Here is an 18,837-nt window from a genome sequence, read left to right as displayed (position 1 = left end):
TCTTTCAAAGGAAAGAGAAAGTAGTGACCCATGTAAGAATGGGCTTCCAATTCAACAAACAGAAATTATTTTACATGAACTTTTACTTAAGGAGTCATTTCCCATCCATAATGTTCAAACGTTTCCATAATATTCTTGTGGAGACAAAGAATAATATTTTTAAAAGTTACACAAAGTGTTAACTAGAGGGAGTCAGAGAAAAAAGCAAGCCATTGAATCTGAGTTGCTCTAAATATAATCCCCTTAAGAACCTTCCTACAGTTCTGCAGAATGCACAAATTTAAATTGGGGCCCGTCACTCCCCCCCAGTGAGCCCTGAAACACTTCCCACAGTTGCCCTCTACGCAGATAGTGTGGGGGCAGCTGAGCTCATGCATACTTAATCACATTGATAGGACGGCTGCTGTGCTCAATGGCCGCAATGATGCCTCCAGAGTCCAGGATGGTGTAGTAGTGGGGTCCTTCCAGCATCTTCGCCCAGGAGTAACCCCCGTCATCTGAGATGTACACATCCGGAACCATCACTGAAATGGCATCCCCCACGCTACCTGCAACACAATCCACCATCTCCTCAGCACAGATCAGCAAATAAACAAGAGAGGACATAAGGCGAAGAGGCTAGTTTTGAGTGAATTTACTCTGATTTTTTCCTATCATCCTTCTTGTGATAGAAAAAAGGTTGCTGAAAATTTGGGGCCAGTCTGATGCGGGGGGGGGTGGTGGTGGTGGTCCACGAACAACCTGAAGTACTATTATCATGTAAGAAAAATTCTACCAAGGCCTGGGGTGGTGTGGCTTAGTGGATTGAGCGCTGGCCTGAGAACCTAAGGGTTGCTGGTTCAATTCCCAGTGAGGGCACATGCCTGGGTTGTGGGCCAGGTTCCCTGATGTGGGGTGTGTGAGAGGAAACCAAATATTGATGTTTCTCTCCCTCTCTTTCCCCTTCCCTTCCCTTCTGTCTACAAATAAATAAATAGAATGTTTTTTTAAAAAAAGGAAATTCTAGACCTAGCTGGTGTAGCTCAGTGGATTGAGCATGGGCCTATAAACCAAAGGATCATGGTTCAATTCCGAGTCAGGGCACATGCCTGGGTTGCAGGCCAGTTTCCAGCAGGGGACTCACAAGAAGCAACCATACGTTGATATTTCTCTCCCTCTCTCCTTCCCTTCCCCTCTAAAGATAAATAAAATCTTTAAAAAAAAAAAGGAAATTCTACAAAGGATGGCGAAAGCTATGGTGATTTTTTGTGAGGTGAATAAAGCCCGAGTTTTCAGTGTGTCAGCCCCTTCTTCCGGAGGAGAGGAGGGCAGGGCTGCTTACCATGGGCAATGACGATGCCCACAGCGTTGGGCTCTGAGAGGGGGGCCATCGGGACATTCAGTTTCTGGGAGATGCTGTAGGAAGCGTGAATATGAAGGCTGCACTGTGAAAAGAAAGCAAAACTTAGATTAAAACCAAAGATATAATTTTTTACTTATCTCCTAGAGCCTTCTAATAAACCTAACCCAGACCTCAGTGGGATACTCGTTTAAAAAAGATTATGATAAAATGCACACACCATAAAAATTACCATCTTAACCATTTTTAAGTGAACAGTTCAGTAGTGTTAAGTACATTCACACTTGTGTAACCACCACCACTATTTTTCTCTGGAATTTCTTCATCTTACAAAACTGAAACTCTGTATCCATTAAGCAATGACTACCCATTCCTCCCTCCCCCCAGCCCCTGGCAACCATCATTCTGCTTTCCGTCTCTATGTATTTCACTCTGTAGGTACCTCATACAAGTGAAACCACAGTGCATTTGTCTTTTTGTGACTGGCTTATTTCACTTAGCATAATGTCCTTAAGATTCATCCATGTGTTAGAACTTCCTGCCTTTTTAAGGCTGAATAATGTTTCATGGTGTGTACAGACCACATTGTGCTTATTCATTCATCTGTCCATAGACACCTAGATGGTATCTACCTTTTGTCTGTTGTGAGTAATGCTTCCGAGAACATGAGTGTGCAAATATCTCTTTGAGACCCTCTGTTCAATTCTTTTGGATATATACTCAGAGGTAGAATTGCTGGATCTATGATAGTTCTATGTTTAATTTTTTGAGGACTCTCCATTTTGTTTTCTATAGTGTGCTGTATCACATTTCATTCCCACCAACAGTGCACAAGGGTTGCAATTTGTCCACATACTTGCCATGCTTGTTATTTATTCATTTTTTTATAGTAACTGTCCTAATGGGTGTGAGATGGTCTCTTGCTGTGGTCTGGATTTGCATTTCCCTAATAATTACTAATGTTGAGCATCTTTTCATGTGCTTATGATCTGTATATTTTCTTTAGAGAAATGTCTGTTCAAATCCTTTGCTCATTTTGTTCGATCTATTTGATTTTTTGTTTTTGAGAATCTTGATTTTGAAACACGTTAGTATACTTGGGAGCAATTATGCAACTATTTTCTCATGTATAATCTTAGCTTATTCTATTCCTGCATTACACCAAAGCCTCCGGTCAATATTTGAAGTATGATTCTACAAAAACCTAGAGAATGCCTGGCATAGTTCAGATACTGTACAAGATGTGGTGTTGATCAGAAATAACACCCAGTCCTGGGGGGGTGGGCTGGGATGGGAGTAAAAGACAGAATACTGTAGTTGAAAAATAATTAAATTTTAAAATTTAAAAAAAAAAAAGAAAGAAATAAGACCCAGTCCTATCTTTAAGAAATATTTTTCTGAAGCTAGTTGAGGTATAAAGCAGAATGCAAGTTAGTACTTTAAAAGAGGTTCAAATTACTTAAAATGTTAATTTTATGTCATGTATATTTTACTGCAAAATAAAAGAGCCTCAAGCAAACAATGAATGATTAGTTCTGAGCGAAGACGGATGGGCAGTGAGGGTGGTCGGGATTTTCATGAAGCTTAATGAATCGGGGTGGGGGAGATGGGCCCAGCTGCTCCAGGAATAATGTCAGCAAGGCCACAGAGGCAGGGGCACACATGGGGTGGTGATGGAGCAGAAGAGGATGACAACAAGGGGTGTGTCAGTGACAAAGTGGACTGTGACATGGATAAAACAGAAGAGAGCCTGATGGGAGGAGAGGATCTTTAGTCAAGAGATCAAAGACTTTATTCATAGGCAAAGGGGAGCCAGAAGTGCTGGGGAGGGAGAGGCATGGAGTGTGAGGGAAGCAAGACAAAAAAAGAGGCCACGGCACTGCCTAGGTTTAAGGTAAGGAGAACAAGTGCAGGGCAAGGGTGTGGTAGGGGGATGGGAAGAGCGAGAAGGGAGAGAGACTCTACCAAATTGATGAGTATGGAGAAGGGAGAGAGAGCATTGGGGGTGTGGTAGATACAGTTTAAGCTCACACTGTGTGAGGCTCTTAAAGCAAGGCAGGAAACCCAGCCTGGAACAGCAGACTACACATTAGCCACAGGTATTCAGAGGAGAACTCAGAATGACCAAAACTGTCATTTTTGGAAGAAAACTCTCTTAGTGTTACCCTAAGCTCCTCTCAAAGTCTGAAAGACCCAGGCACAAAGCTTGTTTTTCTTTTCTTTCTTTCTTGCCTGTCAAGACCTGTCACTCCTGGAATCTGGGATCTCCTGGAGCAACACCTTTGTATTCCCTGTTCTCGGTCTTTCCTCAGAGGGGTCACCTTCTGCTTCCACAGGCACTGCCAGGCCACTACCCACCAGCTGTGTGGTGCCCAGGCAGAGGGGAAGACAAGGCCAAGTTCTCTTCTCTTGCTTCTGGCCAGCATGGCTTTGCACTGCTTATCAATGGCTGGTCTATGGATTTTGTAGAATTCCTAATTTCTCGTAGCTGCCACGCGGACTCCTCACTAATCACCGGCCCATTTGTCCATTCTGTTCCCACTCAGCAGTTTCATAAAACACAAACTGTTAGCCCTTGGTTTTGTTTTTCTTTGAAAGTCAAATAATCCACAAGTGGATTATTTGTGGCCTTTCTTCACAGTTCCTAGTTCCTACATTTTAAGTTGTTTCATTACTCTCATTTCCAAACTTCCCACTTTTACCTGTGGACCCTAATCAAGTATGACACTTCACTATTCCAAAGCCTGGGACAGTAACAGCAGAACAGAGTGGCTGCTTTGCTCCAAATACATATGACGTTTGGAATAAAACAAACCTCGTTCTTATTTTTTGCTGTGGCATCACATTCACTGTTCTCAGGCTTCCTCAGGTGCTTCCACCTTCCTCCTTGGTCAAAAGTGATCATAGTCTGGATAGAATTATCTGGATGGGAAGAGAGAATGGTTATTAAGCCTGATACCCCTAAAGCGCCCTGCTAAGTTTGGTTTCTCATTGCAGAACTCTCTCCTAATTGAGACTCTGTAAGTCCATTACAACCCTGTAATAAGCTCATAATACCCAATAGGATGGCTCAGTGTTGGTAACTCAGCAGCACTCTAAATACCGTATTTGAAGGAGGCTTCCCACCTGAATAGAACTCAATGGATTCCAGACATCATCTAGACTGACACTCTTGAGAAAAGATACCTTTTATCTCCTCACTGACACAGACAGGCTGACGTCCCTTCTCCCTGCTTGTCCTTGCCTTGAAAGCACGCTCTATGATGGGAAGGCATCTCACTGTTACTTGTCTTTACAGACAAGGCCATGATACTGCGCTTTTTAGGGAATCTCAAGATTTAATGTATGTGCATAAGTCCAAATTAATAATTCCCATTTTTTTGTTTTCCACTACCTCATATCCTATCCCTCTTATATCTTTTCTTTTCCCCTCATGTCTCTTCTTCATTGTTTTCCATGATATAAACTGTTGCAGGTTTAAATTCAGAGATAACATGCTTTAAGTCTTCTAAGGAAAATTAAATAAGAAAGCAAATCAAGATGAATTCACTTATTCAATAAATATTTTTGTGTGCCCACTATGTGAAAACTATTGTAAGCCTCTGGGAATATAACAGTGAACAAAACTGGAAAACAAAAAACAAAAACCTTTGTGAAATATGCATTCTAGTAGGGTGAGACAGACAAACACCAGATGCTGTAAGCAGGTAAATTATATAGAATGCTAGAAAATAAGTGCTATGGAGAAAACTTGCAAAGCTAGAGGGGGACTAACACTGAGTGTGAGTGAGAGAGGGCAGACTGAGACTGAAAACAGGACAGTCAGGGCAGGCCTCGTTCAGAAAGTAAATGTGAGCAAAGACTGGAAGGAGGAAGGGGTCAGCCTCACAGATACCTGGGCAAACAGTCAGTGCAAATCTCTAAACCATGGGTGGGTGAGCCTGGTGTGTGTCAGGAGCGGTTGAGAGCCGGAGTGACTAGAGTGAGCGAAGGAGACGTGGGGGAGGAAAAGGGGAAGGAGAAGTTGGGGAGGAAATAGGGGGCTGACATCACTTGACCTTCCAGACCACTGTGAGGTCTTCACAAAAACAAACACCCCCACCTCCTATCATAAAATAAATACATAAATAAAATCTTAAAGAGTCTCTGTACTTTAGAGTAATGTGTTTATTTGTGTAAGTGGACTGCAGAACCACTGAGCAGAGTAGCTCAGCTGGCTGCAGCTATGTCCTTGACAAGGAGAAAAGCTGGAGGTTCAAATTTGGGCTCATTCCCATAGGTCTGAATGCCCCAATATGGAAGACTTATTTTATAGACTAAAGAACATCGAGCCCCCCCAAAGAGTTCTTGCTTTGCTCTTTCTTAGTTCTATTCACCATAACTTATTTAAAGTGGAGAGCCAGAATTTACATAGGTAGGCAGCTGGCCAGGTAAGCAATGTTACTGTGGGGACAGGACAGTCTGTCCCCCTACAAGCTTCAACTCCCAGCATGTTCAGCTGAAGGACAGTTGTGCCAAGAGTCACCTTCAGAGAGTACACTTGTTATGTAGACCCCACGGAGGGAGGTCACATTGGTGAAGTCTGTCTCGCCGCCTGTGGTGGTGTAGAGATGTCGGTCCAAGGACTTGGAATAGACAACGCCTCGATCGTCTGAGGTAAAGATTGTGCCAAACCCAGTATCTAAAACAGGCAAACAAAAACACTAAGTCTTGGGAGGAAACAGGCAGTAACAGTCTAAGTGTATACATGACTGAATGACTGCACATTAGCCAACTGTCTCTCTTCATGATGCAGACAGACTTGAGATTCAATCAAGGTTCGATACTCAAGATCTTCGTGTCATCTTAATTCTAGTTCCCATCTTACTTACTGCCTGGAATGTGGTCGATGCTGAGTTTGTTGCATGAATTAATCAGATGCTGCAGAAAAGCTCTTACCAGATATATTTTGGTGGCAGAAGCGCTGTATTTAGATTCATATCTTACACATCTCTAAATCTTTATACTCTGGAACAACGTTCTCAAACTATCTGTGATGAAGGATCAATTTTAAATTTTCATTATGTCATAAACCAATGCTTTTGTAAAAAATATATAAACTAATCACTAGAGAAATGAAATACAAAAGACAGACAAAATGTACTTATCAACTCTTTTATCGTCAGATTCAACAGATAAAAAGTAACTGTCAAATGGCTACTATATGAGTGTCTAAATGCTTGCTCTCACTTCCCATACTTATTTGGTAACAGAGTTTGCAAGTCGGTGCGGTACTCTGAGCATTCTTTGAGTAGCACTGTTGTAGAAAACTTGGATATCCTGCGTATGCACACGAACCATACGATGGCAAAACAAGTGGCCTTTTTAACGCAGGTTATCTATTCTAAGACAGAATATTCAGTAGGACACTGATAAATTCCTAGGAGTAGGAAGAAAAACTGGCATGTGAGAAGGAAAGCTACTATAAAAGCAGGGCCTGAGGCTTAAATCTCTATGAATTTAAGAGTGGGTCACTAAAGAGTTCTCACCTCCAGGTTCATCTACGTGCATGAACACCATGTCATCATTAGCTGCGAGAATAGAGTAGAATTGTTCCTGCCCCACAGAGGGGAGCTGGGCCATGCTCCACGTGTCCCCTTGATCAGTTGACACGTGAATCCTTCTTGTTGTATCCTGGAACAAATGCCAACATTTACCTTTTTAATTTTCAGCCAAAGCACCATGTAGAGGGGTATAATAGGTACACTGAGTACAACTGTTATAAATGAAAGATCCCAGTACCAACTACCAAAGCAATTTCTAAGCTCCAGCAAAGTTCAAGTCAGTGGGACAACCCATTCTATCATAAGCAAGGCTATCTTAGCCTTCTCTTTGGCTTCTTTATTCCAGTGTGGCCTATAAGATATTATCCTCCCAACCTCTGATGTTCTAATTTCTTTCAACAGAGCCAGGGGTGTGATGGGACCATCATTTGTTTGGCTTCATAGCCATTCACATATGCTTGCCCAGATAATTCTTAAATGACGGCTGCATAAATATTTGGCTGATTTGAGATACTCCTGGCATAATCCAAAGAAGTAGATAACAAAGGGTCTAGAAGAAGGAAACTCATGCTTGGGAGATCACAAGGAAGTCAGGATGTGCTACTTCTCTTTAAGGAAGGCTCTCTGATCAGCCATAATGAGGGGAGCACACTCAGGCTGGGAAGAAGCCAAGGAGTATCAGAAATTAATAAAAGGAAGATGAGCAGGGGTTGGCTATTAATAGGAGTCTGTTAAGGATGCAATTACTATCTACTTTCTGATAAATAGTTTATAATAACTACTAGACACAGTTAGCCAGGGCATGAGGCTGACTCCCAGGGCCTCCGTATATTAAATACTCTTTAAAATTCAGTGACAAGTACATTTAATTTATTTTTCTAAAACTTTTACCAAGATGTTCACCTTGAATCTTATTGTTATAGGTAGAAGTTAAGAGTTCAAAAGTACATAGCAGAATTTTAATTTTGTAGACAGTAGCAGGACAGTGTAGGAGGCTACCTCTGAAATCAGACGTTCTGATTTCCACCAGGGTTCCACCTCAGGGTGGCCCTAGACAGGTGACTCAGTTTCCTCATATAGAAATCAAAGTGACAGTCTTAGCTTATAGGGTTGTTGGGAGGATTATTACAAAATTGCTCGAGGGCATTACTGTGGTTACTGTGCCTACTTCCCCATCTCCAATTCTCTCTGGACCTATTCTAATCAGTCTTTTAACTTCAGTACTGCAATGAAACTGCTTTCTTCAAGCTCACCGACAACCTCCACTTCGCCAACCCCAGTGGACAATTCTCAGCACTCACTGAACTCAACAGCTGATCTCTTCGTCCTTAAAACACTTTTTTCACTTGGCTTTCATGACCTCACACTGTGTCATTTCCCCTGCTTCACTGGTCCCCCTCCCTCCTAGTCTTCTTTGCTGGGTTCTCCACGTCTTTCCAACCTTTCAGTGTCCAGTGCTTCAGGGCATGCTCAGTCCTCCCATCTCTTCTCTACTACTCAACTCCAGAAGGTATCACCTTGGCTCTAAATACCATATAATTTCGAGAAAGTCATATACCCAAATACTTACTTGACATTTCCACTTACTAGATATCTATTAAGCATCGCATATCCAAAACAGAATTCTTGACCTTCCTCCCTGGAGCCTGCTTCTCCTACAGTCTTTGCCATCTTAGTACACAGCACCACCATTCACCCAGTTGCTTGGGCCAAAAGACTCTACAGTAATCTTCAGTGCCTATCATTCTCCCCCAGTCCACATCTAATCCATCAGCAAATCCTACTGGCAATACATTTAAAAATATATCCACCATCTTACCACTCCCCCCATCCACCTCTCACACTAACAGCCTCCCAGCAGTGCTTGCTGCTCCCCTTCCTGCCCTGCAGACTGTCCTGCACACTTCTCTTCTGTCCAAGACAAACCAGATCACACCCGGTCGCAGATCCCTAGCACAGTAAGAATAATAGCCAAGGTCTTAATCACAACCTATTAAGGCCCTGTATAATCTGACCACTGGTTCCCCTTTTTTAGATCACCCTTTTCTGTGTTCCAGCCACACTGCCCTTCCCACTGTTCTTTGATATTTCAAGCGTGCTCCGGCCCGAGGTCTTTGCACTTACTGTTTCCTCAGCCTAGATGTCCACATAGCTGTGCTCTTGCCCCAGTCAGGTCTCAGAGAGCATGTCCACCCCACCCTGCCTAAAACGGCCCTCTTCCCATTCCTGCCTCTTTCTGTCTCCTGACTCTGCTTTACATTTTTTCATAGCTTTAATCATTACCTGGTATTACATCGTATCTCCCTTACTTAACTATAAACTCTGAGAACAGGACATTTTTCTGTTTTGTTCTATGCTAGGTACTCAATTAATGTTACCTATTTCTATTATGATTATTAGATAATGAACAAATAGATTGTTTTTTTCAGATATCCATGTTGGAGTAAAGCCCTAATGTGGGACATCCATATCCCAAAATAGATGCCAGAATTTATGTGGTAATGACAGGATGAAGCACAGAATACCCACAAAGAGCCAATCAGCCTCTATTAAAAGGATCACCTCCAAATCTTACAGTGATATTAAATATGCAAAAAAGGCAGGAAACTCTGTTAGTACAAATAGTAAAAGGGATCTATTTGAGGCATATTTACAGAAATATTAGAACTCAAAGAGAAGAGGCAAACACCCACCTTATCAGCCATCACAGAGGCAAAAAGGAAACGTCCCCCAAGACCAAATGAATAGATTTTCACACCAATGGTTTTGAAGCTTTTCCCCAAGTCTGAAGTTCTCCATAATTCCAGCGCCCCAAGGTCAGCTTCTTAAACAAGACAAAATAGTAATTAAAATTTCACTTACTGGTGAGCCTCTTGTTCAAACAACTGTTTTAGAATTGTTCTTAATTTTATATCCTAGGATTTTTAATCCTATGCATATTAATCAAGTGAGAACATAAACTGATGTGGCATTAGACATAGGGAATTCACACTTGGGTTTTATTTTTTATACATGTGAGATTTTACACTGGACAGAAAGATAAGAGTTTACTTAATTCCAATAGTGTTGCAGAGAAACATCACAGCTACAGCATCTTGTTTACTTGCTTCATGACATAATTTGAAAAGATCTTATTCTAAGTTGCTTGAGTTTTTGGTTTTCTTGTTGATCATTGAAGATCCCTACTTGAATTTAGCTCCATAGAGTAGGGCCTTGGGTCTCTTGTTCTCTTAGACAGTGTTTAGTATACTTCTGCTGGTGCTCAAATGAATGAACAAATGAATTTGTTAAATGACTAGATGAAAAAGTATGCTTTCTGCTTTGAAACTGTGCCACTGACTGGAAAGCCAATGGCTTCCATGGACACAAACACAATCCATGCTCTTTTGCAGAAACCACTATCATTTCAATGTGTTACTGTCTGTAGCTCAATATTTACTTTATGTAAATGCACTGCTGAAATCAAGTATTGTGTTTCTGTACAGCCTGTATTTTTATTTGATCTAGGCATAGTATAGTAATTTGGTTGTACATTCAAGATTTTAAAAATCATCAACAGCTATTTTAGCTATTAAAATTACAGAAGAATAGAAGAGTGTTTGATATTCCTACCTCTTACAACCCAGAATACTCTACCATGAATGGACAGGACACCCCCTGGGACTAAAACATACTTACTGCAGGAGCCATTCACATAGGTAGTAAAGAAGATGGTGTTTTCTGATCCCCTACATGAGGCAAAGACAAAGAAAAGACATGGTTCAAGACTGTTAATGGACTGTGTCAACCTTCCTCATAGAGCTCCAGGTAAGCCTAATCAGCCTCACCCACGTGTCCTCACCAAAAGAGCCTGCTTGGACACTGAGGCTGCATGCTGCTGCTTCTCTCACAGCCTCAATCAGTGTCCTGCACAGCCTGGCCCCAGGCACCCGCCCCAGTCCGCTATACTCCTTATGTCAGCTCTTCCAGCAGGCCAAGCTGGGCTACTCAGTCTCTAAATGCTTCTTGCATTTGCTCATACTTCCTCCTTCTTAAAATGCTTTTCTCTCATGGAACCAAATCTTACCCCCAAAATCTTCACGTTCCAGCTTAAATCTAGCTCTTCCATAAAGCTTCCCCTGTCACTCCAACTACAAGTCTTCCTTGCTGCAAACTTCTGGAGTAGTGGTTCTCAACCACAGTAATTTTGTTCCCCAAGGGACATTTCTGGTTGTCACACTGGGGGAAAGGAAGTTGTTACTAGTATCCAGTGGAAAGAGGCCAGAAATGCTGCTTAACATCGTACAATGCACAGGACCCCCCACAGCAAAGCACTGTCTGGTCCCAAATGTCACTAGTGCTGAGGTGGAGAAACCCTGTTGGTGAGCACTGTGCCGTTCCCTATCAGCCACCTGGCACTACTTTGTCTCCCACGTAGGTATTTTAATCACATAATGTCTGCCCTGTCTCATCTACACACTCTTGGGTTCTAAGATTGGGGCAGGTAGTAAGTTTTCTGCTTTGTTGTTTTCCCTCAGAACCTAGTTCAGTGCTTTGCATGAGCTAAATAATTTAGTTCTTTCATCTCAAATAGACAACTGGGTCAGGGGTTGAATTATTTAAATTATGACTTGGAAAGGGAAACTCGATTCAGACCCTGATAGTACTTATGGATTAGCACTAGCAGAAAGGCCGGCTCTGAGCATATTCTTTCAGAGCTTTAGGATGTCAACTCCCACAAATCAAATATCTAAAAGGTGAGTCAAGTTATCAGCAACCAGGCATCTTATTTAGACACTAATCAAAGAAATAAGTTACAAAAGTAAAAAATCTTGTAGAGAATATAAATATCATTTCAAAGTAACTTTTTAGTTTTAAAGATGACTTTTCTATTTGTTTCTTTTAGTTTTATTGAGGTATAACTGACAAATTAAATTGTAAGATATTTAAAGTGTACATTGTGGTGATACTTTCATAAAGATGGCTTTTAAAGATCAAAATTACTATAGTCTTACTTGACCAACTCCTACATATTTTAGGTCCATTAGGAGTAAAACAATTTGTTAATTTAGCTACTTTAAAAACTACTTCCTTCCTGAAAAGACCATGTAAGGTATAAACACATTTCATTAAGGCCCATAAAATGAAAGCAGACATGGCATGTGTACCAGAGTGGTGCTGTAAAACCTCATTTAACCAGCCTTTTCTAGAAAAGGCCCACTTTATTTAAGCAACTTTTGAACAAATATTTTAGTTAAGTTTGGTTGTTGTATTTGGCAATGTCTATCATATAGATTTCCCTGACTCCTTAAGTAGAGGACATTAAGTATTAAACTCTTCCTTGAGAGTATGGGTCAGGTCATGAACATCACCCACATGGAACTATAACACAGTGCTCCCGTTGAAGTGAGTTACTGAGGTGTGCGTGTGCCCTTGATCTAGCACTAAGTATTCCATCCTGTTGTGTGCTCTCAGTTTCTGCCCACTCTTCCAGCTCTCCTGGCATGTGCTTGGCGTTAGCACCCACACACCCCACCTCTGGCACCAACCAGTATTAACTGGGAAACTGGAGTAACTAATTTGCTGAAATTAGTCAAAGAGAAAGAACAGAGAGGCTCTAAACAAGGGTCTGAGCCTACTCAGAATTTTGGAGGTATGAAGACTCTTAATTCTTGTTCAACCATCCTCAATTCCTCAAACAAATCTCTGTTCATAAACAGAATGAAAAAACTAAAGCCCAGAGAGGTTAAGCCATGGACTAGCAGCAGAGCTGGGTTAGAACAAAGGTGACTCAACTCCACTGTATCTTTTTTTTTAGATTTTATTTATTTATCTTTAGAGGGGAAGGGAAGGAGAGAGGAAGAGAAACAGCAATGTATGGTTGTATTTCATGCGTCCTCTGCTGGGAACTGGACTGCAGGGAACCAGCCTGGAACCTGGGTATGTGCCCTGACTGGGAATCAAACCTCGATTGTCTGGTTCGCAGGCCCGCACTCAATCCACTGAGCTACACCAGCCAGGGCTCCACTGTATCTTTGAGCAGGCACCTGGTGGGGGGTGTCCCCTAGAGAAGCGAGTGCATTTTGCTGCCTGGACAGTGTGACCCTGGAGGTCTGGAAGCTCTTTGGGCTTTCTTCCTGATTCCTTGCTAGATGCTGCCTAATGGAAATGGATCTCAAGATGAGGGAGTGTAAATCTGGGCACAAAGAAGTATATAAGTCCCCAAATCAAAGCTGTATTTCATGCTATTCCAACTAATGTCACCATTTATGCAGAATAAACCTTTTGTAGGCAGCAGCTACTCAGTCACAAGCCTTGTTTTCTACTTTCTATTCTAATGTTTAATAAGACTAAGTCTTCTTTCCTGGCAAAATTAGAAGCTCTTCCAGCTCAAGATCTGTGTCATACCCATCTCTCGTATCCCTTGTGGTGCTCAGAAGAGCACTGGGCACACAGTAAGTGCTCAATAGTTATTCATGTGACTTTTGGCAGCACCATCAGGAAAGGTTTAGGGCTCTGCACAGATGGAGTCTTCGGTTACTCACCATTTGGCCAAGCATACTGCTTTGTGGATTTCTTCCCATTTTCCCCCAAAATTCTTGGACACCCACAGGCCATTCTGAAAGATTATAAATGACTTATCAAAATTCCATCTTTATCCTGTGCAGCTGCTCGTATGACCTTTAATAATTCATATCTAATCATTCGGGACAGTAGACACACACTGAAGTTCCATCAGAGCTGCCTGAGCTCTAGAGACACATACACAGTTTACAGAAATACACCTATTTCTCAGCACCTTGGAAGTTCTGAGTAACAAATGCTTATGAGGTGCCTACTATGTGCCAGGCACTATACCAGATGTTACACTGGGGATACAAAGATGAATAAAGACACACTCTCTGCTCTCAAGGAGCTCACAGCTAACAAGGGGCCCATAAGAAAGTGTGATACAATGTGGTAGTGTTATGGGAACCCAGTCTCTGGGTGAGAGTGGGGAAAAGCAGGACATTGCATAAGAGACGGTTGGTGAAGATGACAGCTGAACTAAGTCTTAAATGATGGGCAGTGTAACCAAAAGGAGGCAAATGGGGAGATGAGATGTTAGGGCACAAAGACCTATACTAGGAAAGGCAGAGAGGTGATAAATATGGCGCTGTGTGCAGGGAGCCCAAAGCCTTCAGACACTGCAGGAGCACACAATTCACAGTGAGGGAAGGGGCAGCTAATGCAGGGAGAGAGGGGAGATGGAATTCTTGGATGACAATGGGAAAGATGGATTGCAGAGGGCCCAAACCAGAAGCAGCAAAACAGTGAATAACTGCCCCATTTCATTCATTCAGAGTTAGTGAGGCTGTTCAGGAAGAATTCAGAAGTTAGGTTCAGTAGAACTGGACTTTTACTATATGGCAGGATAGAATGTGTATGTGTGAGGCACACCTGATCACTCTGGAATTTTGGTTGAGGGTTGAGAGGCACTGTGGAATTTTTAGCCAGTACAAGGATTAAGAGAAGAGTATGTTTGTGAAAAGAGCAGAAATAAGCTGGTTTAAGGTTGAATCTGAGGTGCCTGTGGGACATCCAGCTAGAGATAGCCAGGGGGCAGCTAGACCGGATTGGAAGACCCAGGAGGAAGCCAGAACCAGAGCCAGGGATTGGAGAATCTTACACATTACAGTGGTGGTTAAAGGGCTATGAGTGGCAGAGATTGCTCAGAGTGCAACGGGCAGTAGTGATTTCAGGGGAGGTTGAAAGGGGTTGAAGGAAGAGACCAAGAAGGAATGGTTAGAAGATAGGAAAGAACTAAAGGGAATGGTGTCACTGAAGCCAAGCAAGCAGAGTCTCCAAAAGGAAGGACTGGCCAAAATTTCAAATGTGGCAGAGACAGTAAGAGAAGGACTGACCATGTCAGTTTCATGGAGCCCAGGTTCGGTGGAGGTGGGACAGACACATTCTTGTACAGCTGGAATTAAACGGAGGGTCTAGGCAGGATTTCCCTGCAGTCCTCCCCCGCCCACCATTCTTTTTCTTTAATTTTTCCTCCTCTGGTGGTGTTCACCTCCCAGCATTTCTAAGTTAGCTATTCTACTGAACCTAACTTCTGAATTTTTCCTGAACCTATTCTGGAGAGCCTCACTAATTCTGAATGAATGAAATGGGGCAGTTATTCACTGTTTTTAAGTAGGAGAGAGTGTCTGATGTCACCTATTTCTACTTTAGTACACACTGGCCCACATCTTTTCCACCCTGATTATTTGTACTTCATGCTTACCCTTAATTGGAAGAAATTTTAGGTATAAAAGCAGATCATGTCCACCTCTTTTCTGAAGATAGCCTCTTTTAATAATAACTTTAAGATACCTGGTAGTGGTGATGGGGTGGTCAAAGGGTGGATGAATATAGTTCAATCCCTTCCTAAGAGGTCTCTCTGCTCCCTGAAGGGCTTGCAGCTTAAGCTGCTGGAAGCCAATTTCCAGGAATTGTCTCTTGAAGATCTGAAGCCTACCCAGCAGACTACTTTCCTTCTTCCAGCTTCTTCTCGCTAAGCTTAACTCTGACCTTGAGCCTCTAGTCTTGCCTCTGCTCAAAGATCTGCCCACAGCGGCCCAGACCCGCCTGTCTTCTAGTGCCCTCCTCTTTCCCTTTGACACCCCTTTGCTTAGCTGGCCTTGTCCACATTTGATAGTCCTGTTTCTGTCCCCAGAACAGTCATCGCAGCAATGGTACTCAAATTTTACTGGGCAGGCTCAGCTGGGGAGCTTGATAAAGACACTAGGCATCTTGCAACCAAAAGTCGCTGACCCACCACACTGAGATCGGGCCTAGGAATCTGCATCTTACACCAGCCTCCTGGGGTTTCTATCTGATACTGCTGGTCAATAGACTACACTCTAAGAAATAAGATGAGAGAAAGCCATATAAACATAAAGTGTAATTGTGATTATTATGGTCTAGCAACTCAGCCACTCTGGGCCCTTAACATCCATGATGAAGGAGACTGGTCCTCAGAAAAGGACAGCCAAGCATGCTCCTCAGGGAACTTTCAGAAGAGGTCGGGGAGGAACAAGGTTTCTGGGGAGAGTTACAGGAATGTGGCAGGGGTGCAGGGATTTAAGACTGTGAATATTTAATACACGAGTGTTGAAGACAAATCAATATGCTTGATATACTATACAACAGACAAAAAAGAAAAATTATGAAGATGAGGTTTGGCCACAGGAAAGGAACAATAACAACAACAGGACTGTGACAATCTATGCTTATCCCTTGTAGAACAAGAATGGTTACATTAAACTGTTTTCTAGTTCATTTGTCCCACAGCACATGTCCATTCAATTAAAAATTATAACAACTAGATATCATTCATATCTGGAAATAGATAGCACATGGAAATTGTGCCTGTTACCCAATAGGAAAAAAGGCAAAAAATACATACTTCACGACATAAATCACCAGAAAGCAGTCTAATACTGTATAAAAGTATCACCTACAGGGTCCTTTTAAGACAGTATATTCTGAAGGCCAGACAAGATGAAGGCGTAAGTGGAAACACTATGCCTCCTCACACAACCAAAATTGAGGACAACAAAGATTTAGAAACAAAAACACAACCAGAACAGATAAAAAAAGTTGAACTGTATGGAAGTCTGACAACCAATCAACCAGATTGGTGAGAGGGGCAGAGTCCGTGGCTGGTGGTGGTGGGGGGGTGTCGCAGCAGGAAAAGGCAGTGGCTGCCAGACCCGGGAGCACAGGCGGCGCACTAGCACACTATGGGGGCAGGGAGGAAACGAGCAGAGCGTGTAAGATGGTTGGCTGACCACTCTCACACATTCGTGCACATGTAAACAAGGCAAAAATGGGCAGCAAGACAGACCACACAACCCAGGGCCCCAGGGATGGGAAATAAATCCTAAAAGCACCGATTCAAAACTCTTGTGGGGGTTGAGGTGGTGGGAGAGACTCCCAGCCTCACAGGAGAGTTCGCTGGAGAGACCCACAGGGTACTAGAACATACACAAGCCCACACACCTGGGAACCAGCATCAGAAGAGCCCAATTTGCTTGTGGGAAGCGGCAGAGGGTACTGAAATCTGAGAGAGAGCAGAGCAAGTGCCATTGTTCCCTCTCTGACCCCGCCCCCCCCACAGAGAGCATCACAATCCAGTGATTGGGTTGCCTTGCCTTGGTGAACACCTAAGGCTCTGCCCCTCATACATGTAACAGGCATGACCTGACCAGAAAATTATGGCTCAAAAAGAAGAACAAATCAAAGCCCCAGAGCCAATACTTTTAAGCAACCAAGAAAGAGCCAACCTATCAGATGTACAATTCAAAACACTGGTCATCAGGATGCTCACAGAACCAGTTGATTTTGGTCATAAATTAGATGAAAAAATGAAGGCTACATTAAGTGAAATGAAGGAAAATGCACAGGGAACCAATAGTGATGGGAAGAAAACTGGGACTCAGATCAATGGAGTGAACCAGAAGGAAAAAATAAACAACCACACAGAAAAGAATGAAGAAACAAGAATTTTTTAAAAATGAGGAGAGGAGAAACTTAGGAACCTCCAGGACATCTTTAAATGTTCCAACATCCGAATTATAGGGGTATCAGACGGGGAAGAGGAAGAGCAACAAGTGGAAAAGTTATCTGAACAAGTAGTAAAGGAGAACTTCCCTACTCTGGCAAAGGAAGTAGACTTCCAGGAAATCCACGAAGCTCAGAGAGTACCAAAGAAGGTAGACCCAAGGAGGAACACACCAAGGCACATCATAATTACATTAGCCAAGATTAAAATGAAGGAGAGAATCCTAGAAGCAGCAAGAGATTAAGGGGACAGTCACCTACAAAGGAGTGCCCATCAGACTGTCAGCTGATTTCTCAAAAGAGACCTTACAGGCAAGAAGGGGCTGTAAAGAAGTATTCCAAGTCATGAAATGCAAGGACCTACACCCAAGATTGCTCTATCCAGCAAAACTTTCATTTAGAATGGGAGGGCAGATAGAGTGTTTGTCAGATCAGGTCAAATTCAAGGAGTTCAGCATCACCAAGCCCTTATTATATGAAATGTTAAAGGGACTTACCTAAGAAAAAGAAGATAAAAAAGATGAACAGTGAAAGGACAGCAAATGCATAGTTATTAACAACCACACCTAAAACAAAAGCAAACTAAGAGGACAGCTAGATCAGGAGTAGAGCCACAGAAATGGAGATCACATGGAGGGTTAGCAACAGGAGTTTGGGAGGAGGAAAGGGGGGAAAGGTAAAGAGAGTAAGTAGCATAGATGGTGGGGAGAAAATAGACCGGGGGAGGGCAAGAGTACTGTGGAAAATGTAGAAACTAAAGCACTTATGACACATGGACATGAACTAAAGGGGGGGAATGTGGGGGGAGGGGAATGAAGGGGGGAAATGGGACAACTGTAATGGCATAATCGATAAAATATATTATTAAAAAAAGATAGTATATTCTGAGAGGATAAAAGTGCAAAAAACAAGACCAGTTATTTAACTAGACTTACTTCAGTGCTGAGGGCTAAAAGATAATCAGAATTCTGAGGGTTATACATCATCTGAGTCAGAGGATGAAAAGGGAGATTGGTCTGAATAAAGTTCTTCGCGAAGTCTGATGATCTGAAGATTCTTCCTCCGCGACTTCCTCCAGACACCTCTGCTGTTAAAATCACCTGATTTGGAGGAAGGCAGTTCAGATTCAGGGTATGACACCATCAAAGCACAGGAATTCTTGAACCACTTCCACGAGGCATCAGTTAATAAAATTTTAGTTCCAAAAGTAAGAAGAATTATAAAAACAGATTAGCTGGTGCACCCTACTCCTCAAGCATTAGTCTTATCAAACAATATTATCCTGAACTGAGGTAATGCATTGTACCTATGAATCTGAGCCTTGTTGGTCTGAGATCAGCCAGGTTCTCAAAGATTAAAATGTTCGTCTTAAGGAGTGCACCC

The 18,837-nt window shown here is 42.5% G+C and overlaps 1 protein-coding gene and 1 long non-coding RNA gene across 5 annotated transcripts in view; one reads left to right on the top strand and one right to left on the bottom strand.

Moving 5' to 3' along the window:
* Positions 1-18,837, bottom strand: part of SORT1 (sortilin 1) — a 63,636-nt gene that overhangs the window by 14,136 nt on the left and 30,663 nt on the right. For 2 of the 4 annotated variants that reach the window (XM_037152378.2, XM_037152380.2), the window contains exons 5-13: positions 18,390-18,554; positions 13,407-13,480; positions 10,561-10,610; positions 9,576-9,706; positions 6,868-7,012; positions 5,865-6,020; positions 4,155-4,261; positions 1,322-1,424; positions 380-548 (exon numbers count right to left, since the gene is read on the bottom strand). In XM_037152378.2, coding sequence (XP_037008273.1) covers positions 380-548; positions 1,322-1,424; positions 4,155-4,261; positions 5,865-6,020; positions 6,868-7,012; positions 9,576-9,706; positions 10,561-10,610; positions 13,407-13,480; positions 18,390-18,554 — 1,100 coding nt within the window. The remainder of the gene's footprint in view (positions 1-379; positions 549-1,321; positions 1,425-4,154; positions 4,262-5,864; positions 6,021-6,867; positions 7,013-9,575; positions 9,707-10,560; positions 10,611-13,406; positions 13,481-18,389; positions 18,555-18,837) is intronic. The other 2 variants (XM_037152379.2, XM_037152382.2) reach the window with 1 other exon arrangement.
* Positions 1-18,837, top strand: part of LOC128625996 (uncharacterized) — a 63,795-nt gene that overhangs the window by 33,386 nt on the left and 11,572 nt on the right. The gene's annotated exons all lie outside the window — the stretch shown is intronic.

Source organism: Artibeus jamaicensis, unplaced genomic scaffold (genome assembly GCF_021234435.1).
Source record: "Artibeus jamaicensis isolate MK-2021 breed Jamaican fruit bat unplaced genomic scaffold, CSHL_Jam_final scaffold_1689, whole genome shotgun sequence".
In the NCBI taxonomy this organism is placed as follows: Eukaryota; Metazoa; Chordata; class Mammalia; order Chiroptera; family Phyllostomidae; genus Artibeus; species Artibeus jamaicensis.
The sequence above is the reverse complement of the archived record's forward strand: the minus strand, read 5'-3'. Positions and strand labels throughout refer to the sequence as shown.